Source organism: Macaca nemestrina, chromosome X (assembly GCF_043159975.1).
Source record: "Macaca nemestrina isolate mMacNem1 chromosome X, mMacNem.hap1, whole genome shotgun sequence".
Lineage (NCBI taxonomy): Eukaryota > Metazoa > Chordata > Mammalia > Primates > Cercopithecidae > Macaca > Macaca nemestrina.
The window spans coordinates 46,636,347-46,662,586 of record NC_092145.1 but is presented as its reverse complement, the minus strand read 5'-3'; the positions used below and the strand labels follow the sequence as shown (position 1 = coordinate 46,662,586).

General features: G+C 35.0%; 1 protein-coding gene across 3 annotated transcripts in view; it reads left to right on the top strand.

Annotated features, from left to right (window-relative positions):
* The window catches only part of LOC105490456 (collagen type IV alpha 5 chain), a 271,513-nt gene that overhangs the window by 225,331 nt on the left and 19,942 nt on the right, over positions 1-26,240 (top strand). For 2 of the 3 annotated variants that reach the window (XM_011756104.3, XM_024795626.2), the window contains 8 exons: positions 6,227-6,307; positions 7,217-7,315; positions 7,859-7,909; positions 8,999-9,184; positions 18,570-18,703; positions 21,667-21,739; positions 21,873-21,944; positions 22,743-22,871. In XM_011756104.3, the coding sequence (XP_011754406.2) occupies positions 6,227-6,307; positions 7,217-7,315; positions 7,859-7,909; positions 8,999-9,184; positions 18,570-18,703; positions 21,667-21,739; positions 21,873-21,944; positions 22,743-22,871 (825 nt within the window). Of the gene's footprint in view, positions 1-6,226; positions 6,308-7,216; positions 7,316-7,858; positions 7,910-8,998; positions 9,185-11,389; positions 15,812-18,569; positions 18,704-21,666; positions 21,740-21,872; positions 21,945-22,742; positions 22,872-26,240 lie in introns of those variants that run through there. The other variant, XR_011618460.1, reaches the window with a different exon arrangement.

The following is a 26,240-nucleotide window of genomic DNA, read 5'->3' as shown; positions in this document are numbered from 1 at the left end:
CCACTGATTTCTGCTTATATCTGTATTATTTCCTATCTTCTACCTTCTATGGATTTAATCTTGCTGTTCTTTTCCTAGCTTCTTTACCTGGAAGCTTAAATCATACATTTTTCAGCTTTGTGTTTTCTAATAGATGCATTTAAAAACTTAAATTTCCATCTAAGGAGTGCTTAAACCAAATCCCACAAATTTTGTTCTTTTGCGTTTTTCCTTTAATCATTCAGTTGAAGATATTTTCTAATTTTCCTGTTGATTTCTGTTTTTCTCCATAGATTATTTAGAATTGTGTTGCTCAACTTACAAATATTGGGGGGCTTCCCAGATATCTTTCTATTATTAATTTTTATTTTGGTTCTATTGTGGCCAGAATACATATTTTGTGTGATTTAACTATTAATACTTATTGAGACTTATCATATGGCCAAATTTAGGGTTTATCTGGGTGAATTTTCCTTGTACCCTTGAAAATAATTTGTATTCTGCAATTGGTGTATTGCATTATAAATGTCCATTAGGTCAAGTTCGTTGGTAGGGTTATTAAAATCTTGTGTATTCTTACCAACTTCTTGCCTAATTGTTTTATCAATTACTGAGAGATAGGTGTTAAATTTTCCAATATGATTGTAGAATTTTCTATTTCTCTTTTTTTCTCTGTCAATTTTTTGCTGTATGTCTTTTGAGATTTTTTTTTTAGGTATATATAAATTTAGGAAACTTATGTTTTCTTGAAGAGTTGACCTTTTTATCATTGTGTAAAGACCCTCTTTATATTCATAATACTCTTTTTTTTGGATTTTTCTTTGTCTGATATCAGTATAGATACATCGGATTCTTGATGCTTAGTGGTAGTACAGTATAACTTTTTCTATATAATTTTTATTTTTACGTGTCTGTATATTTAAAATATGTGTCTTAGGGATAAAATACATTCATATCGTGCTTCTTTTCCAGTCCAACAATCTTTCCCATTTATTCTGAGTGTTTAGTCGATTTATATTTAATGTATGTTGTTATGTTTGAATTTTAGTCTGCCACATTGCTGTTTGTTTTATGCTCCTCCTTTGTCCCTGGTTTCCTGTTCTGTTTAGGTTCATCAGATATGCTATGGTATTCCATTCTATCTCCTCTATTGGCTTTTACCTCTACTGGCTTTTAAGCTCTCCCTGTTTCTACTATTTTTAAATGATTGCTCCAAAGATTTTAGTGTGCATTCATAATTTACCACATTCTGAATTAAATTAATGTTATGTGACTTCACATATAATGTAAGATTCTTACAACAGTATAATTTTATTTACATATAATGTTCTTTTGTGTGATTGTGTTCATATATTTTATATGATTATCATATAGGTAATAAATTTTACAATTGATTGCTATTACTATTGCTTTAAACAGCCTTTTCTAAAGAATTTAATATGAGAAACAAACCCAATTTTCATATTTACCAACATATTTACATTTCTACTGTTCTACCCTCCCATGCAGCAGACTTCTATTTGGTATCGTTCCCTAAAGCCTGACGTTCTTCCACTGTCATTTATTGTAAAATGATTTTGCTGGTGACAAATTCTCTCACCTTTAATTTATCTGCAAATATGTTTGTTTTAGTTTCATTTTAAATACATTTTTCACTGGATATAGAAACCCATTTTTGATATTTGTTGCCTTCAGCACTTTAAATGTTTCTTCCACTACCTTTTGGTCTCCATTTTTCCTGATAATAACACATCAATTATTTTTAATGTTTTGCTCCTTTATATTATGTCTGGCTTTTCTCTGGATATATTTGAGATTTTCTCTCTGTAGTTGGTTTTCGATAGTTTATTTTTGTTGTGGTTAGTTATGGTTGTATTTATTTTGCCCTCTATTGATATTCCTGAATCTGTAGGGTTGTTATTTTTTAATAACTTTGGAAAATCTCAGCTGTCATTTCCTCATATATAGTCATGTGTCACATAACAACATTTTGGTCAACAACAAACTACGTATATGGTGGTGGTCCCATATGATTGTCATGGAACTGAAAATTTCCTATCACCTAGTGGTGTCATAGCCATAGTAACATTGTATCACATTTAGAATGTATTTTTACTGTACCGTTTCTAGGTTTAGATATACAAATACTTACCATTGTGTTATAATTGCCTACAGGATGCAGTACAGTTACATGCTATATAGGTTTGTAGCCCGGGAGCAATAGGCTCTACTATACGACCTAGATGTATAGTAGGTCATACCATCTAAGTTTGTGTAAATATACTTTATACGTTCACACGATGACAAAATCGCCCAACAACTCATTTCTTAAAACATACTCCAGTTAAGTGACACATAACTGTATTTCTTCAGTCATATTTTCTCCTTTTCTTTTGGAATGCATATTAGATCACTTGATACTGTATCACAGGTCACTGAGGGTCTAACTATATTTTCCATTTTTATTCTCTCTGAGGTTTAATTTGGATGGTTTTTATTCATTACCTTCAAATTTACTGATTTTTCATGTGTTCAATAGTCTGTTAATCGCCACAAAATTTTTAATTTCCATTTGGTTCTTTTAAGAGTTATCATATTTTTCCAGAAATTCCCTATTTTTTACTCATTATATACATTTTTGCCTATAGATTATTTAACATATTTATTATAGCTGTTTTAAAGATCTTTTCAGCTTAGTCCAAATTTTCAGATATCCATGTGTCTATGTCTATCGGTAGTTTTGTTTTTCTTGAATAAGTACCACATATTCAAGCTTCCTCCAATCTGCTAATTTTTATTGTATACTGAATGATGTGGATAGTATAGTATAAAGATTCTGGATTCTATTAAATTTCTTGAAGAATACTGAATATTGTTCTACCTGGCAGTTCAATTCCTGGTATCAACTTGATCCTGCAGTGATGGAGTTTTAGATTCTGTTATAGCAAGGCTACTTCCAATGCCCTTTGTCTTACATGTATCCCTTGGACTTGGCATATGGGCTTTATTCATAATGTGTGGTTTTTCTGGGGTAATTTCCTTTAAAAAAAATTTCATTTAGTATTTCTTATAGTGAAGTCTGTTGGCAACAAATTGTCTTAGCTGTCATTCATTAGAAAACATTTCCATTGTGCTTGCATTTGTTATTGAGTTACATAGTAGACAGAATTCTACGATCTCCACCCCAAGATTTCTGGCCCCTGGTTATTTAGTCAAAAACCAATCTCCTTAAGCTGATAAACAACTTCAGCAAAGTCTTGGGATACAAAATCAATGTGCAAAAATCACAAGCATTCCTATACACCAATAATAGAGAGCCAAATTATGAGTGAACTCCCATTCACAATTGCTACAAAGAGAATAAAATACCTAGGAATACAACTTACAAGGGATGTGAAGGACCTCTTCAAAGGGAACTACAAACTACTCCTCAAGGAGATAAGAGAGGACACAAACAAATGGAAAAACATTCCATGCTCATGGGTAGAAAGAATCAATATCGTGAAAATGGCCATACTGCCCAAAGTAATTTATAGATTCAATGCTATTCCCATCAAGCTACCACCGACTTTCTTCACAGAATTAGAGAAAACTAGTTTAAATTTCATATGGAACCAATAAAGAGCCTGCATAGCCAAGACAATCCTAAGCAAAAAGAACAAAGCTGGAAGCATCACGCTACCTGACTTCAAACTATACTACAAGGCTTTTATCACCTAGTGATGCCATAGACATAGTAATATTGCTAAGGAGAGAATCCAGCTCAGCTGTGTCCAGAATATTACCTACAGAAATGGTGAGATAATAAATGGGTATTGTTTTAAGTCATTAACTTTGGGTTAATTTGTTACATAGCAAGAGAAAACTAATGCACTACCCTTTTGGTCATTATTTAAGTTTTTACTTCCCTCCTCAATATGCTCGTTAGTATTTATTTTAGGGTCTTTGAATAGTTCCTTTTTGTATTCTGTCAAGTTTTTAATTATAATCAGTGAGGGAAAAAAGGCTGTAGTGGGCTTATTCTATCTTAGCTTGCCTCAGAAGTGTTTAGGGATAAATTTAAGAAAATATTTTCTTGGTATATTCACTGAAAACTATAAAACCTGCTATGATACACTTTTAAATACCAAAATAAATGAAGAGATAGATCATACTTATGGAATGGAAGATCAAAATTGTTAGGAAGCCATTATCCTTAGTAAACTAATTCAGGAACAGAAAACCAAACACTGCATGTTCTCACTGATATGTGGGAGCTGAATAATGAGAACACATGGACACAGGAAGGGGAACAAAACACAGTGTGGCCTGTGGAGCAGGGTGTGTGGGTCAGTGGGAGGGAGAACATCAGGAAAAATAGCTAAGGCATGCTGGGCTTAATTCTTAGGTGATGGTTTGATACGTACAGCAAACCACCATGACACATGTTTACCTGTGTAACAAACCTGCACATCCTGCACATGTACCCCAGAACTTAAAACAAAAAAAAAAGATACCACTTGCCTCTAAAGTCATTCGTGGATTCAAAGTGATTCCAGTTAATAACCCAACAACCTTTATTTGGTAACAGTTGACAAATGGTTTCTAAAATGTGTATGGAAATGAAAGGGACATAGAATATGCAAAACAATATTAAAAACAAGGCTGGGCTCGGTGGCTCACGCCTGTAATCCCAGCACTTTGTGAGGCTGAGTCGGACAGATCACGAGGTCAGAAGTTCAAGACTGGCCTGGCCAATATGGTGAAACTCTGTCTCTACTAAAAATACGGAAATTAGCTGGGCATGGTGGCATGCGCCTGTAATCCCAGCTACTTGGGAAGCTGAGGCAAGAGAATTGCTTGAACCCGGGGGTTGCAGTGAGCCGAGATCGCGCCACTGTAATCCAGCCTGGGCGACAGAGCGAGACTCTATCACAAAAACGAAACAAAACAAAAAAAGAATGTGTGGTACTTGATAAGGATTGAGAAATAGATCAATGAAACAGAATATGGAGGATAAAAAAGACTAATATACAGTAAATCGACTTTTGATAAAGGTATCAAATAAACTTTTTAGAGAAAGCAAATTCTTTTCAACAAATGGCCTTGAAACATCTAGATATTCATATGGGGAAAAAGTGAAACTTAATTCATACATTACATGAACAGAAAAAAATTGTTTTTAATTGGATCTTAGCCTGAACATAAAAGCTAAAACCATAAAGCTTTTAGAGGAAAACTTAGATAGATATTTCCATGACTTGGCATAAGCAGATTTTCTTAGGATACGAAAAGCAGTACCTGTAAAAGAAAAAAATTGATAGATTAGATTTAAATTTTTAAACTCTTTTTATCAGAAGACACCGCTAGGAAAATGAATAGGAAAGCCAAAGACAAGGAGAAAATATCTGCAAAACATACCTGACAAATTACTGATATCTAGGATATGTAAAAAACTTCAATAACTCAATAATAACAAGACCTATTATCCAATTTTGAAAAATTGAGAAAACTTTGAACAGATATTTCACAAAAGAAGATATACAAGTGGCCAGTAATCACATGAAAAGGTGATCGGTGTCATTAGCCATCAGAGAAATGCAAATTAAAACCACAATGAGGTAGCTCTACGTACCTACCAGAATGTCTATTATTACAGCAACTGATATCATCACAAAGATTGTGCAAGGATCTGGAACAACTGGAATTTCCACACATTGTTCTGAGTGTGAAATGGTTTGGCAGTTTTTAAATAAAGCACAACATATAGCTACTCTTTGATCCAGCAATTCCACTTCTTGTTATACACCTAAGATAAATTAAGGCAGTGGTCTACAAAAAGACCTGTGCAGAAATACTCATAGCAGCTTTATTTATAATAGATAAAAGCTGGAAATAAAACAGGTTTTTATAAATAGAAAAATGGATATTGTAATAACTAAAACCTGTCAGTAAACCAAAAGACCAGCAAGAGGAATAGATTTTTTAAATTATGGTATGTTCATATAATGGAGTCCTACAAATTCTACCAGTATAATATGGTGGTAGTTATTTTTATGTTTATAAATATATAATAATGCCAACTTCAGGACAAATGAATTAAAAACATAAAATTATTATTAAAAATAGCCAGCAAACACCAGCATCTTTTGGGTTTCTTTTTGTTCTGCACTGTTTCTGTGCTAGCACTATAAATTGTAAGTTTGAATTGTAGCTTTTAAAGCAATGCAGTTTTTCTTTCATTTTTAAATTGAGCTCTTTATTCTAGGAACCCCAGGCCCTCCTGGACCAAAAGGTATTAGTGGCCCTCCTGGGAACCCTGGCCTTCCAGGAGAAACTGGTCCTGTAGGTAAGCATGAAAAATAAGAGTTTGCTGTTTTATAAAAAACTAATGCATATCATATTCAGTTTGGGAAAGTCAAATCCTGTTTAGCTGTGAACATTTTCAACACAAGGAAATATGGTGTTCATTCACTTAACACTGCGTGGTAGGTACAGAATGAATAACTTTTAATAAAAAGTAGTTAAAATTGGCTGGGCACGGTGGCTCACGCCTGTAATCCCAACATTTTGGGAGGCCGAGGTGGGAGGATCACTTGGGGTCAGGAGTTCGAGACTAGCTTGGTCAACATGGTGATATCCCATCTCTATTAAAAATACAAAATATTAGCCTGCTATGTTGTGGTGGGGGGGACCTCCTGTAATCCCAGCTACTCGGGAGGTTGAGGCACGAGAAGTGCTTGAACCCAAGGGGTGGAGGTTGCAGTGAGCCAAGATCACGCCATTGCACTCCAGCCAGGGTGACAAAGCAAGACCCTCAAAAAAAGGACTTAAAATTATCATTATGTGACCTTATTTTCTAGGCCCACTTTTTCCAGGGAGAGTTAATTCAAGTGTCCTAGAATAGAAGCTTTGATTTTTTTAGAATGGCAGGCTGTAGTAAGTTTGTTTATTGATTTCTAAAGTAAATAACTTCTCTTGGCCCCATATGAGGCCTATAATTCACCCCACCACCCTTTGCACCTTACTCTCTTAGATATTCTGAAACCGTATTAAAATGAATAACTGAAAGGTTTTAGATGCTGAGTGACTATTCCTTATTTTCATTATCCTCCTTCATATTTTTATAACATTTTGTGATCCAAAGGAGTGTCTCAAAAGCACCCTGTTTCTTTTGGATAAAGAAGGGAGCATATGGAAATAAAAGGGAGTTGGAAATTGGAAAACTGGGTGTAACCTGCTGTACTCAATTTTTTAGGTGGTGGAGGTCGTCCTGGGCAACCAGGGCCTCCAGGCGAAAAAGGCAAACCTGGTCAAGATGGTATTCCTGGACCAGCTGGACAGAAGGGTGAACCAGGTGCTGTATTTTTTCATTTTTCCTGTCTTTCTAATTTTCTCCGTGTTGAATTTAACTTGCCTTTTTATTACCCACAGTGAAATTGTATCTTCTTTCTTACTAAGCTACTACACACTTTCCCCTTTTCCTAGTTACCATCTTCCTCTTCATCCTGAGAATATTAGCTCATGTATCTTGATCAAGTTGCCTCCTTCCTATGAAAAACTCCATATCTTTTCTTATCTAATTTTTCATATCAAAAAGAAGTTACCTAGCTTTTGCAAATTTCTCTATGGTTTACTATGCAATCTATATTTTATCTATACTTTTTTCTTGTAAGCATATAGATATATTTAACATTCATCACAAATAGAATATATGTTTAGATAGTTTTCTCATGTTAGAATTATAGTTCTGTGTTGGAAATAAATGTTCTGCATGTTTCATATAATATACATTGCTGCACTTAATGAAAACCTCAATGATCTAAAAATAATTTGGCCTTGTTTCAATTTTTATTATCCACTTGAGATTTTTGTTTTGTTTTGTTTTGTACTCTGACAGGTCAACCAGGCTTTGGAAACCCAGGACCCCCTGGACTTCCAGGACTTTCTGGTAAACCTTAATAAAACATGCTGTATCAATCTATAAGAAAATGAGAATATTTCCAAATACATCTATTTTTCCATCTCCACCATTTACTATCATAAAATGCATGTAAGAACCCAGAAAACTCAAAGCTAGTGTTAACGTTAAAACGTTTATTATTTAGCAACTTAGTTTAAGGAGTTGTGTTAAATAAAAATGTATCCTTAAGGAAATTTACATGTGGATATCTCTTCATTAAATTCATAAATAAATGCTGAGGAAATGATAAAGAAAGAAGGCAAAATTGCAGGAAGATAAGAAAAGTCTGTAGAAATATACGTTAATAATAAAAATATTTCTTGAAATTTCAGTCTTAATATATGTTTTGCATATTTGCTCCCTCTTTTGTGCTTACTCTTACTGTAAGCACCAAATAGTAGGAGGACTGAATGTACATACAGATATGTATGTTTATGTTCTGAAATGCCACTGGCCATTTTATGGAGACTTTTCTCAAACCATACACATCTCTCCTAGAAAGTCAGATAGATATCCTTCCCATGATACCAACATGGCAATTATTACTTTAATGTGCCACTGTTATATTGCTCTTAAAAGTGTCAGAGGTGGAGAAAAAATGTTGAGAACAATTTTGCTAGATGGTGATTATAAATATTGGGTAGAATGGTCTTCGGGGACACATAACAACCATTGAAGAGCCTATCTTTCATTAGTCTCAAAATTAGACTCAAAATATTTGTTTTAGAAATTTCCTCCAGCCATCTTGAAACTATTTTTGAAGATACTTTATACTTTTTTCCCTCATAGCTATTGGTGATGTGATCATTGCTCTGTCTTAACACAAAAGATGTCTTTTAGGATGAAAGCTATTATTTCTATATTTGTATATATACTCTAATAAATACTTCTGCTAACAAATACATATATTTAATAGGAAGGATGGTTTTCTGGGTAGATTTGGGATTTGGTAGGAGATGGAAATGACTCTTGTGAATTCCATTAATTGCCTTAATATGTGTGAATAGCTAACCTTATAGGCAAGCCTGTAACTCAGTATTATTTAATGTATCTTCTAATTATACTTTACTTTTATAGGCCAAAAGGGTGATGGAGGATTACCTGGAATTCCAGGAAATCCTGGCCTTCCAGGTCCAAAGGGCGAACCAGGCTTTCATGGTTTCCCTGGTGTGCAGGGTCCCCCAGGCCCTCCTGGTTCTCCGGGTCCAGCTCTGGAAGGACCTAAAGGCAACCCCGGGCCCCAAGGTCCTCCTGGGAGACCAGGTATGTCCATGAGTGGTAGGGGAATGGTCTATTTATTAGTCCATGTATTTCATTTTGCTGGCAGGTTATTCAGTCTTCAAGACTTTAGAATTTTTCCAGTGCATTGTAGGATGTTAAAAAAAAAGACTAAAATTTGTAATATAATAACTTCTTACAAGTAAATAGCTTGGTTCATAGCTAACTCCATCTATTTCCATGGTTCTAATAATTTGCTTTAGTAATGCATTTTATCATTTATATAGAGGAAGTAAAATAACTTGGAGGAATAAAGGAAATGGTGGCTTTATTAGTCTTGTTACTAAAAGGTAAAACTATACTGTTAACCTGTCAGCAAAATGCCATCTGCATTTTTAAATGTGAGCTTCTCAGCATGTCATCACAGAAATCATTTTAGTGATCACCCAATAGATGCTTGTGGTCCATACCAAAAGTATTGCTATGGTTCTGTCATATGATCAGCAAATCTCACCAGGCACAATTAAAAAAAATTATCTTCCGTAGGAACTAGGCAATCAAATTTATCTCCAACATCACAGCATGATCAAATTGACTAGTGATCTCTTCATACCAATCTCATGTCTGTACCTCATTTGTCTTGTGTTCACTGCTCAGTTTTGCATCCAACGTTCACCTTTTCATTTTGTATCTGTGCTGTGTCATTTCATTTTACTAATTTTGGAAATGCTCGTTTTCATCCTTTATTAATGTCGCTGAGCCTAGTCACTGGTGATAGGTTATGAACAGATTTTGAGGCCTGATATTCAAATTTTATATTTCTGGTCACTGAAAACTTGGAAGTAAATGTCCTTTTATTCTTTGAAAATCTCTGACATTATATAAGTGCATTTCAAAATGAAAATTTTATTTATATTACAGTAAAATGTAAAGTGATTGGAGTTCATTTTAATAAGATGTTCAAAACACATAAATTAAATGGGATAACATACTGTGTTCAGAGGATCATTTTCAAAACCAAATTTTATCTGATCTGATATAATCTGATGGAAAGTATTATTTAAGGTTTTATGTTTGTATACTATTGAAGAAAACCAGTGAAAATCTCCTCAGCCATGTTAACTCTCTTGCATGTGATGTAAAGAACTGAAGCAAGTATCTTGCTTGGTTTTGCATGCAGTAATTAAAATAAACCAAACTATTACCTTTTTTATATTTTAATCTTCACTGTGGTTATTCATTTTTACTAGTAATGAATGAGTAATGAGCTCACTGTTGAACATTACTTTGAAATTTGTTTGTATGAAGCCATTAGTCACAAAGATGCCTTACAAATTACATTTTTAAAGAAATAATAACAAAAGTAGTTAGAAGAATGCATACCTGATGAGTGTTTGTGACTTCTCAATTTAATTATAAATTAAAACTGAGTTGTAAACCCCATTGCTCTTAGAATTGATTGTTCTTAGTCTGAGCTCAAAGTAATGATTATGATAGCAATGACTTTTGGCCTTTAAAAATATGCCACAGTGTGCTGTTTTCATTTCAGTTTTGTCAGTAAGTGGTGATAATTTGGTTTATATACAGATGCATGGATATGAACTTTCAGAGTATTCTTTTATTGAAATACATTTTAACTTGAAAGTATTTAGTGTAATGCTTTTTAGTTTCTTGATATTTCTAACAGTTTTGATATTTTTCCTTTTTGTTAATGATGACATTGGGCCTTGGTGAACTTTGATCCCTATCCAGGTCCTACAGGTTAGCTCCTTAACTCCAAAGTAGTAACTGCATGAAGTTTGAAACTTTATATATATATATATATATATATATATATATATATATATATATATGCACACCTGTACCTAATGTTTTCAAGTGTTTGAATGTATTTTAAGAGCATATGTGCCAATTCAATTCTTACATAGTGGCTTATCTCTTTAAGTTTTCAGGAACTTGTAGAACCTAGTGTTTCTGTCTATTGGAAAGACCCAAAATTACCTAACTAGGAAAACTAATTTAACATTTAAAAATTCATATATTTGTGTCATTTTCAGTTGAAAATCTGTAGTACCCAAAACAGCCTTATATATTTTACCTTTCTTTGGAGTCTGTTTCTTATGTTTAATTTATATCTGTTAATGCAAACGAATCGAACTATCCTTCAAAAGGACATTCTTTTTTTAAACAATAATATGTATTATCAGATCCTGAAAATATGTAATTCTTAACTTGCCATATCTTTTGCAGGTTTTCAAACTATCCCACCTTCACATTTTGGGTTGTTACAAAGTTCTCAATTCTACTGCTGTTAAAAATGGGCTAATAGGGCCAGGCACCATGGCTCATGCCTGTAATCCCAGCACTTTGGGAGGCCGAGGCGAGCGGATCACCTGAGATCAGGAGTTCAAGACCAGCCTGACCAATATGGTGAAACTCCATCTCTACTAAAAATATAAAAATTAGCCAGACGTGTTGGCATGCACCTGTAGTCCCAGCTACTAGGGAGGCTGAGAAAGGAGAATGGCTTGAACCTTGGAGGTGGAGGTTGCAGTGAGCTGAGATCGCACCACTGCACTCCAGCCTGGGCAAGACTCCATCTAAAAATAAAAAAAGAAAAAAAGGGACTAATAGGCACAGAGAAAAAAAAAATCGGTGCAGGCCGGGCGCGGTGGCTCACGCCTGCAATCCCAGCACTTTGGGAAGCCGAGATGGGCGGATCACGGGGTCAGGAAATCGAGACCATCCTGGCTAACACGGTGAAACCCCGTCTCTACTAAAAGTACAAAAAAAAAAATTAGCCGGGCGTGGTGGCGGGCACCTGTAGTCCCAGCTACTTGGGAGGCTGAGGCAGGAGAATGACGTGAACCTGGGAGGCGGAGCTTGCAGTGAGCCAAGAACGCGCCACTGCACACCAGCCTGGGCTACAGAGCGAGACTCTGTCTCAAAAAAAAAAAAAAAAAACAAAAAAAAACAATGCAACCAGCACAGATTACAAGGTTCTTAATCTTATTTTCATTATACATATGTAAACAGTACACACCAAAGAACAACTACCAAGAGCTACCCAATGGAAAATTGCTGATTCCTGGTGAAAGATGTTTGTTTACCTAATTAGCAGTAAAACGAGCCACAAATATTTGAATGTATTTATTGTTATTCAAAATAAATAGTCCTTTTCAAATTTGTAAGAAAGAATTAAAAGAGATAATAGTATACCCCATGATGTCTGGCTATTGAGAATGGCAGGACATTTTTTCGTCTTATACAATTAAAATACATAATTTTTCAAGATTGTTTTTAGGAAGCCATTTGTTTCTACCTGAATTGATTCTCTAGTTTCTTACTCCACTGCAAACTCATTATTTCATAGAACCATAGAATGTCAGATCTAGAAGGGACCTAAGTTTTACCTATGTCAAGGAGAAATTATCCACAAGTCAGATTTTATTCAGGACTATTGCAGTAGAGTAGAAACTATTGCAGTAGGAGAGAGACTGAGCTCAACTTCAAATACAACCAAGAAAAGTGATTATTTATAGCCAAGGAGCAGAGTGAGAGGGCCAGTAATAGAAAATTACTAAGAGGAGGCATCAAGGGTAGAGAGGAGTGAGTTCTTATTAAACTGGCTCAACAAGATTTTTGCCAGAAACAGGCCAAGGATTTGGACATCAAAGGTGGGAGATGAGGAACTTGATCAGATATCAAGGGTGAAGGGACTGTCTTTAAACCGATTTAGCAGTATTATTGATGTAACTGGATTTGGAAGGCCAAAAAGTAGGCCCAAGGATGAGGCCTAATTGAGAGGAGGGCTCAGAGGAACCTGTCTAAAGTTTGGTCAAGGAGTCTTTGTCACATAGGAAAAAATTGAGGCTTAAGAGGTTAAGAAACTTGCTCAAGGTAATACTGTTAGTTACTGGCATAACTGGGACTCTGACTTAAGGCTCCTCAGTGATCAATTAGGTGTCTGTTCTACAGGGAGCAGACTGTTCACTGCATCCACTTTCTTGTTTTCTGTTACCTCAAAAGCTCCATCAACATCTCCATCAACCAGATTGCTTCTTGTGTTCTTCTTAAATTATATCATCGAAAAGAGTAAGACAGTGCATTCTATTTAACTGTCACTAAGATAAAGCGAAGACTAGGGAGGTACTTTGAAGTAATGTTGAGTCCCACCTTATCTGACCTACATAGAATTTTGCTGCTTTGATTACTGCTAAACTCTACTGTTAGCTAGGAGATTTCTTTCTTCTGAATTACTATAATATATTCAAAAAAGAAAAAGAATAGTAGCCACATTCCTTTAAAAGAAATTTAACAATTTCTTATTTACCAAATGTGCTCTAAATTGCATAGTTGTTGGAAGTTGGTCTCTGTGATGTTTTCTGCTTTGCAATAGTTGAAGACTACAACCTGAAGTGGAAACTGAATTTAAAATATACCAATCAATTCATCAATATGCCTTTAGTAATTACTACTTATGGACAATATTTTAGGTTTTTGTTTTGTTTCCTTTTTCAGTTTAACTTTGTTAAATAGTTGAAAAATAATGGATTGTGAGCCTCATACAAAAAAAAAATTGACTTGGCATATAGCTCATTAAAATGTTACCTTTTAAAATACAGTCTTAAAAGTTTTGCTATGATATGATCCAAAGTTTTCCATGCTAATTACTCAGGCTGAAATGTCATATTTCAATGAAATATTTTTCTGAGAGTTCTTGTTATTGGTCCCTCTATATCAAACACACATATAAAATGTCTTTACTCAAACCCTGAATTGTCTTAGGTGGGAATTCTAATTTATTTATCTAATTTTGTGGCCAGACTCTGCTCTAAGTATTGTCTTGAGTTAATTTGCTGTCTGTGATTTAGAAACAATTTAAACAAACAGAAGCCAATATTTAGCTTTCTGAATTTCAAAGTATCAAATGCTTTGGAAGTTTCATTAGGAGATGATGATAATGTTTTCTATTTATATGGCATGCCACAATTTACATCATATAATGTACTTTTATTGTAAGCATCTTAAGGACAGAGTTGAGTCTTGCTCATCTTTGTGTTTCCTGTAGCACCTTGCACATGGCAGACATTAGGCCAGTATTTTAAAACTTGAATCTGATCTTTAAAACATTCCTGTGAGGGAGGTTAGGGCAGATAGCACTATTCCCATTATACGGGTAAAAAACCATGCTCAGAAAGATTGAATTGCCCAAAGTCATATAGTTATTAAGTAGCAGAGTCAAAAATAGATCCTAGGTCTTCTAATTCCTAGGATTCATTGCTCTAGCACGATTTATTCTCTCTGCTAACATTCGGTGCTTATAAATCATAGCAAGACTTGTAAGAAAAGAAAATTGTGTTTATAGTCAATTAACACTAACCAAGGGGTGCTCTGTTTGTAGGCTTTTAATCTTTTTATTTAATGATCCTTCTTTTAATGGTGAATAGCCTGTTAATATGTGCATTGAATAATAATAGAATAAATATGATATTTTCTGTGGTTTGGGGTGGGATATTGCATGCCAAAATATTTTCAAGTACCCTTTCACTGATAGTCTTCATATCTTGGAAAAGTTGAATCTTTATTTTTGTGTTCAATGGTGTACAAATATATATTGGCTTTTTCTCTTTAAGTAACTTATTGTAAGTACTATAATAATAATATAATAGTAATAATAGGCCAGGCATGGTGGCTTATGCCTGTAATCCCAGCACTTTGGGAGGCCAAGGTGGTTGGATCACCTGAGGTCAGGAATTCAAGATCAGCCTGGCCAATATGGTGAGACCCTGTTTGTACTAAAAATACGAAAATTAGCTGGGCGTGGTGGTGGGTGCCTGTAATCCCAACTACTCGGGTGGCTGAGCCAGGAGAATCCTTAGAACCCAGAAGGTGGAGGTTGCAGTGAGCTGAGATCACGTCATTGCACTCCAGCCTGGGTGACAGTGAGACTCCTTCCAAATAATAATGATAATAATAATTGAATAAATAGTAATAAGAAAGCCTCCTGATTAATTATGAAAAAAATCAGAATGTGACTTCATGAAATGCTTTTCAAATACAAACAAAAGTACAGTTGGTAATGGTCATTGTATATTCGTGTTTTGATTTTTCTATTCTATCACCCATGATCTTTATATTTATTGCCAATGAGGCCTTTAAAGTCAACTGTATCTTCTTGAAGCAGTCTGAGCATATCAAGAAATTGACACCTGGTGTTTTTATTAAAAGATAACACAAGCCAAGATAAACTTCAGCATTAATCCAAAATTACCGCTTTGCTAAAGGAATTTGAAGGCCGTTGGTGAAATGGTACTACCTAGCCAACTTTAATGTTTTGAGAAGCTAATTTTTGGAAAGCCACAGCAGCAGCGTTAACATGATATCTTCAGTAGAGTTTTCTGTTTTCTGGATTAACAAAGAACAACAGCTTATCCTTTAGAATAAGCTCTATTTGAAAAAGTTTGGCTCTCTATAATTCTGTATGGTTCTGTTTGCATACTGATTATGCTGTAAGTATAAGAAATGCTGGCAAAGAACGTTATTGTTTTAACTTGTACTATAATGTGAACCACTTCTAACTCATAATCTTATTTTGTACTGTGTGATGTCTGATACTGCTAACATCGATCTTTGGGCTTTGGTGAACTCTGATCTTCCCAGGTTTTCAAGGTTAGACTCTTCACTGGTCAATTCTTTTTTTTTTTTTTTTTTTTTTTAATGCTTTGTGTGTGTGATAAGAGAAATGCAATTTTTTGCTATAATTCAGAAGTCATTGAAGAGTGCTGTTATCCTCAAGCTGGGGTTTTAACATTTTGATGAAGGTAATGTGACTTGATTATAATTAAGTTTCAAATGACGTTAGGGTCTTTGTGTTTGCAATTGTTTATAATAAGTAATCAATGCATAAAGACATGTTGAATTTTAAATGGAAATACACTTATTTTTACCTTCAAGACTGCATTAAAATATTTAGGCAAGCATATGACCCATTTGTAATCTCTGAATATTGATTTTATTTTCTCAAAATTTTATTTTCTCAGATTGCCCTGATCTGTGTATTTATGGCTCTTTTCAGTGATGGCAGAGATATACTATTGAATACAATTAAAAATAAAACTTATATGTTCTTTATGTAATTAATAACTCATAATTTGAAGGACTCTAAACATCAGGTCTGAATTAACATGCAAATTTCCCATTTTTTTTTTAATTTCAAAAAGAGCAGTGCCTTAGGTTATTTCAGATGATACAGTGTTCTGATAACCTTTAAAATGGAGTAGAGAGTCATAAAAGGTTTCCTTTTTTCCCATCTTACTTTGTTATTGTTATTAGGTTGATTCACAGTTTATTTATTTTTCATAATTTTCTGATTTGCTACTTAATTTCTAGTGCAAATCATACATTATGGATTAAATTAACAAGTTTACTTAGAACACTGAAGTTACGTTTTGTTTTTTTTTTTCAAATGTACAATGTACTAAACCTTTTCGTTATGATTGAGAAGGGAATTTCTGTGTTGTCTGGTTGCCAGGCTGGGGTGACTGTATGAGTTAAATTGTTTGATGATAAAACAGTTGTTGAACTATTGTAAATCTCCTTCCTCTTTCTCATGTGCCAGATAGAGTCATGTTATGTTATAAAATTACATAGAAATACCTGAAAGATTAAAAAGATGCTCATATTTTAAGATATGTTTTTATCTTCAATTTTACTAATAAAGAAAATAATAATAATAATTTTAAAAAGCCCTTCCACAGTTTGTACCCGGCACTGTGCTAAGTAATTTTTACATGGTATCTCATTTAATCCTTGGAACAACCTGCTAAAGTAGGTGCTATTCTTAATTCCATTTTATAGAAGAAAAAATTGAAGCCAAGGAGATTAATAATCTTACTGAAGTCAAACAGCTAGTAACGAATGGAGCTGGATTTGTAACCCAGCATTCTAGCTCCAAAGTCTAGTGTTCTTAATCATGGTGTCATTCTGCCTTGTTAGTATTTTGCCATTGATTCTGAACCTTAAGAGTATTGGAAAGGAAACTAAAGTCTGATTTTTATTTTAGATTAAAAAGACAACCTTTTGTCCATATATAAGAATGAACTCTATTCTAAATTCATAACAAGTGCCTATTATAGTTCCTTAAAAAATAATCCCTACATATATTCATTTTTTGTTGAAATCAATAAAATCGGAAATGACCAGAGGAGAGAAGGTGTAAATGCTAACTATTGGCTGTTCATTATTTAGGGTTTTGTAATTATTTTCTTAAGGCAGGATTACTTAGTCTCAGCCTCAGTCACTGAACACTGCAAGCAAGTAGCACCTATTTGTCACCTGGTGACAAAAGACTTGACCAATGATAAGATCTCCCTGGTTGCTTAATGGACCTGTTATCTTTATTCAGAAAAACAAATTAAAAACATAGCATAAGTAAAAATGCTAAGCAAAATCCTGTTTTAAATTATTTTGTTTATTCACAAGATACGTACAGAATTCTTTATTTTTCTTGAAAAATATCTAAAATGTAAAGAATATGAAAACATTTTAAAAATGAATTTTAAGGTACTTTATTGATTCAATAAATTTCTAACATTTAAAAAAGTTCGTATGTATCAAGCATATCACTAAAATGAAATTAGTTTGCTTAAATTACTATCTGCATTGCATAGTAATAAAAGCTGAATAAATGTAACTACTTACAAATAAAGCAATTTGATTTTAATCACAATGAAACAAAATGGCTTGAATTTCTGATTGCCCTACAGCAGTGATGCTTAAAGTGTGGTCCCTGAACTAGCAGCTTTAGCTTCCACACAGTCCTTGTTAGAATGCAAATTATTGGGTCTCTCCTAAGTCTCTTTTTTCTAAATTATTTATTCTTAAGGCTGGTCAAGTGCAGTAACAAGAAGGGAGGAAAGAGTTGAACAAGGAGTTCAATCTATAACTGAACGATCAATTGAGATAACTCACTACCTTCAGACCAGTCTCCTAGGTCTTACTGAATCCAAAACTCTTGGGGTAGGCCCAGGAATCTGTTTTAACAAACTGTCTATTTGATTCTGATGCATGCTCCAATTTGAGAAAGTGCCCTACAGTTTCTGTTTAATTTCACTTTAAGTCAAACTCTTTGTTAAGGATTACAGAACCACACATTGTTAAGTCATGAGTCTTTTTCTTTAGATGTTATTTTATTGAATTTAATATATTATAAAATGTAAACTAAAAGAATCTGCAAGTCAGTATTAATAACAAAAAGAATCCAGTCCAATTTATATTAGAAAGGGAATCAGCATAGGTCTATATATTTTAATGTTGTCTGGGTTTTATTCTGCAAACTAATAGGAAGATGACTGATATTTTAAAAGCCTGACTTTTATGCTACTCTTACGCTATACTGAAATGTGGTCATTTGCTGTGGATTATTAAGGTCTACCAGGTCCGGAAGGTCCCCCAGGTCTCCCTGGAAATGGAGGTATTAAAGGAGAGAAGGGAAACCCAGGCCAACCTGGGCTACCTGGCTTGCCTGGTTTGAAAGGAGATCAAGGACCACCAGGACTCCAGGTAGGAAATGGGAGTAGATATGTGATGAGGAAAGAATGTGGGTGTTTGTATTCAAAATGTGAATTCTAAGCTGCATCATTTTAATTAACACTCACTAGACAAGGTTCTATTCGTGGCTCACTGGTGAATTAAAAAGACAGTAGAAGGCAAGTTTCCTATAGTCTCCTAAAGGGGCTTTGCTGTATTATAGTCAAAGAGTTCCTGAAAACATACTTTACCTGGAGTCTTTTTTTATGCATATTTGGATTTGAGTAGCCTTCATTTTATGGTAAATAGAGGAATCTTTTAGGCTTTGAAATTAGATAAAGTTAGGGACAAATGTCAGCTCCCCTGCACAATTCTGCTTTGTATCTCTGAGGAAAACAGACACTGGGTTTCCATCTTCACCTATAAAAAGAGAATAATAGCACATCCACTCATGTGCTTTCTATGTTGGTTTGAGTGACTCAGAGAAGAGAGTCACATTCCTCTTTATGGGTTCTCAAAACTGCCTCCATTCGGTCAAGATGATTGCTGGTGGATTTGGCAGTCAACAAAATCTGGACTGTCTTTTAATTCTGAAGACTGCTTTATGGCAGAAAAAAGTATTTAACGTAGTGGTCCTTAAAGCTTTTCAAAGTCTAATCTTTTTCCCCATGCCATCACTATTCTTCCAGTTACCTAGACTTAAAAATTTACTTCTGTTTACTCATTCTCTACTCATTCCCTATAAATACACGTATTTCCAGAAACAATTAAGAATAAGTTTCACCTGCTATACCCCTTTACTACTAAATATTTTAATGCAGATTTCTTAAGATTAAAAATATTCTCATGTGTTATTATAAGATGACAATGAAAAGCTATGGGATTGTTTATATTTTATAAAATTCTTACCAAATGTCTTGGCTGCAGCCTGTAATCCCAGCAACTTGAGAGGCTGGGGCAGGAGGGTTGCTTGAGGCCAGGAATTTGTGACAAGCCTGGACAACATAGCAAGACCCTGTCTCTAAATTTTTTTTAATTATATAACCACAGTATACTTATTAACTTCAGAAAATTTAACATAGATATACATTAATTTCTATCTTTCATATTCCAGTCGGGTCCAGTGACCTAATAGTGTTCTTAGCATTTCTCCTTCCAGTACAGGGTCCAGGCCAAGTCATGTTTTGCATTTAATTGTCATATCTCTTTAGCCTTCTTTAATCTGAACAGTTCCTAAGTCTATTTTCTTTTTTTCATGACCTCAACGTTTAAAAACAATTGTACCCCCACCCCCATTTTAAAATAGAATATTCCTTTTTTGTCTGATGTTTATTCATAATTAGATACAGGTTATGCATCCCCAGCTGGAATACTACATGAGTGATGCTGTGTCCTTCTCAGGCTAACAGATAAGGAGGTCCATGATGTCTATCTGCCCCTCATTTGTGATTTTAGTTTTGATCATCCAGTCAAGTTGTTGCTCAGTTTCTCCACTGTATCATTATGTTTTTTCTTGCAACTAGTAAAACTGTAGGAAGGCATATTAAGATAGTGCAAATATACCACTCCTCATCAAAAATTTCCCTTAGATTTAACATCCATTAATGATTTTGCCTCAACCAATCTCTACTGGGATAGTGGCAAAATGATGTTGTTTCAACTCTAGCACTGCCTCCACATTTACTAGTCAGTTCTACTGTAAGCAAGAGCCTTCCCTTCTCTCTGGTTTACTTATGCATTTCTTATCATTTTGGACTCATTTTTTCCCATGTTTTCCACTAATTTACAATTTCTAAACTGTCATTACTTATTTCGATGCTCTCATTGTTCCAGATTTGGAAGCCCCTTCAAACTGGATTTGATGTTTTTCTGATATGTACTTCCTTCCAACTATTTTTTTAGCACTTTTAAATATTATTCCATAATAAGATGCTCCAGGCTTGTCCCTCTTTCATTCTTACTAATATAAGCTTTGTTGTCCTGCACTTGAAGTAGAGCAATAGCCTCTTGTATGATCTTGCTATTCCATATTCTTCCTGTATTTGGGTGGCTGAGGTGGGATGATTGCTTGAGCCTAGGAGTTTGAGGACAGCCTGGGCATCATGGTGAGATCCTATCTCTATAGAAAAGAAAGAAAAAGAAAGAATAAAATAATAGTTACCTTTCATTAAGTACACAGCATACATCAGTCTTCTAAGCACTTAATACTTGTTAGCAAAAGACAATGAGCTCTGCAGGAGAAAAAGGAAGAGCTTTATTTTCTATAAAAAGTAATCTGTGGATTGGGAAGGCACAACTTTCAGTACAAGTGAAAGTGTGATCTCTGAAGAACAAAGGGAGGATTTGGCTTAAGGGAAAGTTCTCACCCATGTTCTCAATCAGGTCCATTTATGCAAATGAAGGATACAGACTTCATCAGTTCTGATTGATTGAAATACTTGAGCCCTGATCAGGTGATTTCCAAGACCAAAGCCAGAAGTCTGCCAGATGTTTCTTTCAAATGGCCAGTGGGCAGGGGATGTTTTCAAGCCACAGTTTATCTTCGCAGTGGCTTGACTCTATTGTAGAAAGGGAGATCCTGTGACACTTTTACAACATCTTTACAAGAACACAAGATATGTGACATTTCCCTTACCCAGCCATGGCCAGTTGGTTGCGTTTTAACTTTGCGCACCTCAGTTAGCCATGGGAAGTTCATTTTGTCTGTCAGCCAGGGGTATATTTTAACAATATGAACTGTCTCATTTAATTCTCACCACAACCCTATGAAGTAAATACTGTTATTTTCTCTATATTTGAGGTGAGAAGACTATGAATCAAAGAGGTTAAATAATCAACTCAATTTACACAAGCTAATATAAGGCAAAATTGAGATTATAGTCTTGGAAGTTTGACTCTAGAAACAGTGCTATATGCCACTATGCAATTCTTATGCCCTCACTCCCCTTCCTCCCCTCACTGCAATTTTTGTAACATTAATGATTTTATTTATTCAGGGTAATCCTGGTCGGCCGGGTCTCAATGGAATGAAAGGAGATCCTGGTCTCCCTGGTGTTCCAGGATTCCCAGGTATTTGAAGGGATTTTTGTGGTTTCCCTTTATATTAAACGCCTCTGGGACAAGATAGCCATTTTCTGATTTGACTGGGTAAAGGTTGTAGCCCTGTTGCTTTGCCATGAAACTGTATGTACCTTCTGTGTAGGCATGAAAGGACCCAGTGGAATACCTGGATCAGCTGGTCCTGAGGGGGAACCGGGACTTACTGGTCCTCCAGGTAAGACTTGTTCCTGAAGATAGTTATACCTGATACTTAGATGCTTTAAAGAATTTGAAAGTTTTCATTCTGTCTTTCAGCTACACCGTTGGAGGCTAAGTCCCCAACAACTGAGGGAAAATAAACAAGGCTCTCCTTTTATTTACTAATCTCTTACATTCTCTATTTTATTAACATAATATTGATAGCAGACCTTTTAAAGTTAAGATAGATACAGGATCAACAAAAACACTTCCTTGACATTAGCTTCTATACTAACTTCCCCAAATTCAATTGAACAGATCACAAGAGCAAGTCACATATGAATTTTTAAAAATATTTTTGATATTAAAATAGTTCATTTTGCTAAGAGGCTTATAGAAGCTTCTTATAAATTGAGAAATAGGGAATCCGCTAAATTCCCCTAGTAGATCAAAGGGTCCCTTGACAAGCACAGCAAGCAAAAACTGCAAATGATGTTGGAGTCAGAATGGATGTGTAAGGGAGTAAAATTGTCTTCCCCTGACACCAGTGTTCACAGATTTATAATGGATGAGACTTTCTAGTAAGTGAGTAATATTCGAAGTTTGAAAATAGGGATGATATGCGTACTTTTTACACTGACCCTAATAAAATTATTTTTCAATTGAAAGTTATTTTTCAATTTTTAGTTTTCCTAAACAGATTTCTGTTAGGTACAGCAGCAGTTCAAAAACTGGTTTCTCTCACACCAATTCTTGTCCTGAACTTAGATCACTTTGGCTTCCATTTCTTGTAACCTTTCTCTTTCCCTTCAAATTTGTGTGTTTTGCCTCATAGGTCCTCCTGGATTACCTGGTCCTTCAGGACAGAGTATCATAATCAAAGGAGATGCTGGTCCTCCAGGAATCCCTGGACAACCTGGGTTAAAAGGTCTACCAGGACCCCAAGGACCTCAAGGTTTACCAGGTACCAATGCAGATCATCTTTATTATTATTATTATACTTTTAATTTCTGGTATACATGTGCAGAAAGTACAGGTTTGTTACATAGGTATACATGTGCCATGGTGGTTTGCTGCACCCGTCAACCTGTAATCTACATTAGGTATTTCTCCTAATGCTATGCCTCACCTAGCCCCTCATCCGCTGACAGGCCCAGGTGTGTGATGGTCCCCTCCCTGTGTCCATGTGTTCTCATTGTTCAGCTCCCACTTAGGAGTGAGAACATGTGGTGTTTGGTTTTCTGTTCCTGTATTAGTTTGCTGAGAATGATGGTTTCCAGCTTCATCCGTGTCCCTACAAAGGACATGAACTCATCCTTTCTTTATGGCTGCATAGTATTCCATGGTGTGTATGTGACACATTTTCTTTATCCAGTCTTATCATTGATGGGCATTTGGACTGGTTCCAAGTCTTTGCTATTGTGAACAGTGCTTCAATAAACATATGTGGGCATGTGTCTTTATAGTAGAATAATTTATAATCCTTTGGGTATATACCAAACTGGGATTGCTGGGTCAAATGGTATTTCTGGTTCTAGATCCTTGAGGAATCGCCACACTGTCTTCCACAATGGTTGAACTAATTTACACTCCCACCAATAGTGTAAAAGCACTATCTCTCCACATCTTCTCCAGCATCTCTTGTTTCCTGACTTTTTAATGATCACCATTCTAACTGGCGTGAGATAGTATCTCACTGTGGATTTGATTTGCATTTCTCTAGTGACCACTGATGATGAGCTTTTTTTCATATGTTTGTTAGCCTCATAAATGTCTTCTTTTGAGAAGTGTCTGTTCATATCCTTTGCCCACTTTTTGATGGGGTTGTGGTTGTTTTTTTCTGGTAAATTTGTTTAAGTTCCTTGTAGATTCTGGATATTAGCCCTTTGTCAGACGGATAGATTGCCAAAATTTTCTCCCATTCTGTAGGTTGCCTGTTCAATCTGATGATAGTTTCTTTTGCGGTGCAGAAGCTCCTTAGTTTAATTAGATCCCATTTGTTACTTTTGGCTTTTGTTGCCATTGCTTTTGGTGTTTTAGTCATAAAGTATTTGTCCATGCCTATGTCCTTAATGGTATTGTCTAGGATTTCTTCTAGGATTTTTATGGTTTTAGGTCTTACGTTTAAATCTTTAATTTATCTTGAGTTAATTTTTGTATAAGGCATAAGGAAGGAGTCCAGTTTCAGTTTTCTGTGTATGGCTAGCCAGTTTTCCCAACACCATTTGAATATGAAATCCTTTCCCCATTTCTTGTTTTTGTCAGGTTTGCCAAATATCAGATGGTTGTAAATGGGTGGCATTATTTCTGAGGCCTCTGTTCTCTTCCATTGGTCTATATATCTGTTTTGGTACCAGTACCATGCTGTTTTGGTTACTGTAGCCTTGTAGTATAGTTTGAAGTCAGGTAGTGTGATGTCTCCAACTTTGTTCTTTTTGCTTAGGATTATCTTGGTTATACAAGCTCTTTTTTTTATTATTCTATATGAAATTTAAAGTAGTTTTTTCTAATTCTGTGAAGAAAGTCAATAGTAACTTGATGGAGATAGCATTGAATCTATAAATTACTTTGGGCAGTATGGCCATTTTCACGATATTGATTCTTCCTATCCATGAGCATGGAATATTTTTCCATTTGTTTGTGTCCTCTCTTACTTCCCTGAGCAGTGGTTTGTAGTTCTCCCTGAAGAGTTCCTTCAAATCCCTTGTAAATTGTATTCCTAGGTATTTTATTCTCTTTGTAGCCATTGTGAATGGGAGTTCACTCATGATTTAGCTCTTTGTCTATTATTGGTGTATAGGAATGGTTGTGATTTTTGAACATTGATTTTCTATCCTGAGACTTTGCTGAAGTCACTTATCAGCTTAAGGAGATTTTGGGCTGAGACAATGAGGTTTTCTAAATATGGAATCATGTCATCTGCAAACAGAGACGATTTGACTTCCTCTCTTTCTATTTTATACCTTTATTTCTTTCTCTTGCCTGATAGCCCTGGCAAGAACTTCCAATACTATGTTGAGTAGGAGTGAACTCAGGATTAAGAAACTCACTCAAAACTGCACAACTACATGGAAACTGAACCACGTGCTCCTGAATGACTACTGGGTAAATAACGAAATTAAGGCAGAAGTAAATAAGTTCTTTGAAACCAATGAGAACAAGGACACAATGTACCAGAATCTCTGGGTCACAGCTAAAGCAGCATTTAGAGGGAAATTTATAGCACTAAATGCCCACAGGAGAAAGTGGGAAAGATCTAAAATTGACACCCTAACATCACAATTAAAGGAACTAGAGAAGCAAGAGCAAACACATTCAAAAGCTAGCCGAAGGCAAGAAATAACTAAGATCTGAGCAGAAGTGAAGGAGATAGAGACACAAAAAATCAGTGACTCCAGGAGCTGTTTTTTTTTTTTTTTGGAATAGAAACATTTATTAATAATTTGCAACATACTATATCTTAAAATTTTCCACTTTTAAAAATATTATCACTATTACACTCAATTCTAGGGTACGTAAAATTCATACATATAAATTATAAATAAACACCCAAATATAGTGTCAAAAGTCATCACATTCATATATAAAAAAAATAATTTTCTAAGTGGTCTCAGCAAAGAAAAGAATAACTAGGTTTAAATATTTTAATAATGTGAATTATCTTAAAATATTTTTAAGTCAGCAGAGTGCCTGGGCTGGCCATGATGCCTCACGCCTGTAATCCCAGAACTTTGGGAGGCTGAGGCAGGCAGATCACTTAAAGTCAGGAATTCAAGATCAGCCTGGCCAAATGGCATAACATCATTTCTACTAAAAATACAGAAATTAGCCAGGCGTGGTGGTGCACACCTATAGTCCCAGTTACTCAGGAAGCTGAGGTGGGAGGATCGCTTAAGCCCAGGTCGAGGCTGCAGTGAGCCCAAATCATGCTGCTGGACTTCAGCCTGGGTGACACAGTAAGACCCTGTGTCAAAAAAAAAAAAAAAAAAAAAAAAAAAGAGGAAACCACAAATAACTGGAGGTTTTAGACTGTTGATTGCATTTAAAAACCATTTCACACTAGGTGACAATATTCCGTATATATACAGAAGACTAAAAACATATTAACAGGCCTAGCAGTTCTACTCAAGAGGAATAAAACCACACAAAAACCTGTTCATATATGTTCATAGCAGCATTATTCGGAAGAGACAAAAAATGGAAACAACCCAAATGCCCATCAACTGATGAGTGGGCAAACTGTAGCCTATCCACAGGGTGGAATATTATTTATCAGTAAAGAGAAAGGAAAGTACCACAAAAGCTGCAACATAAACAAACCTTAAAAACGTCA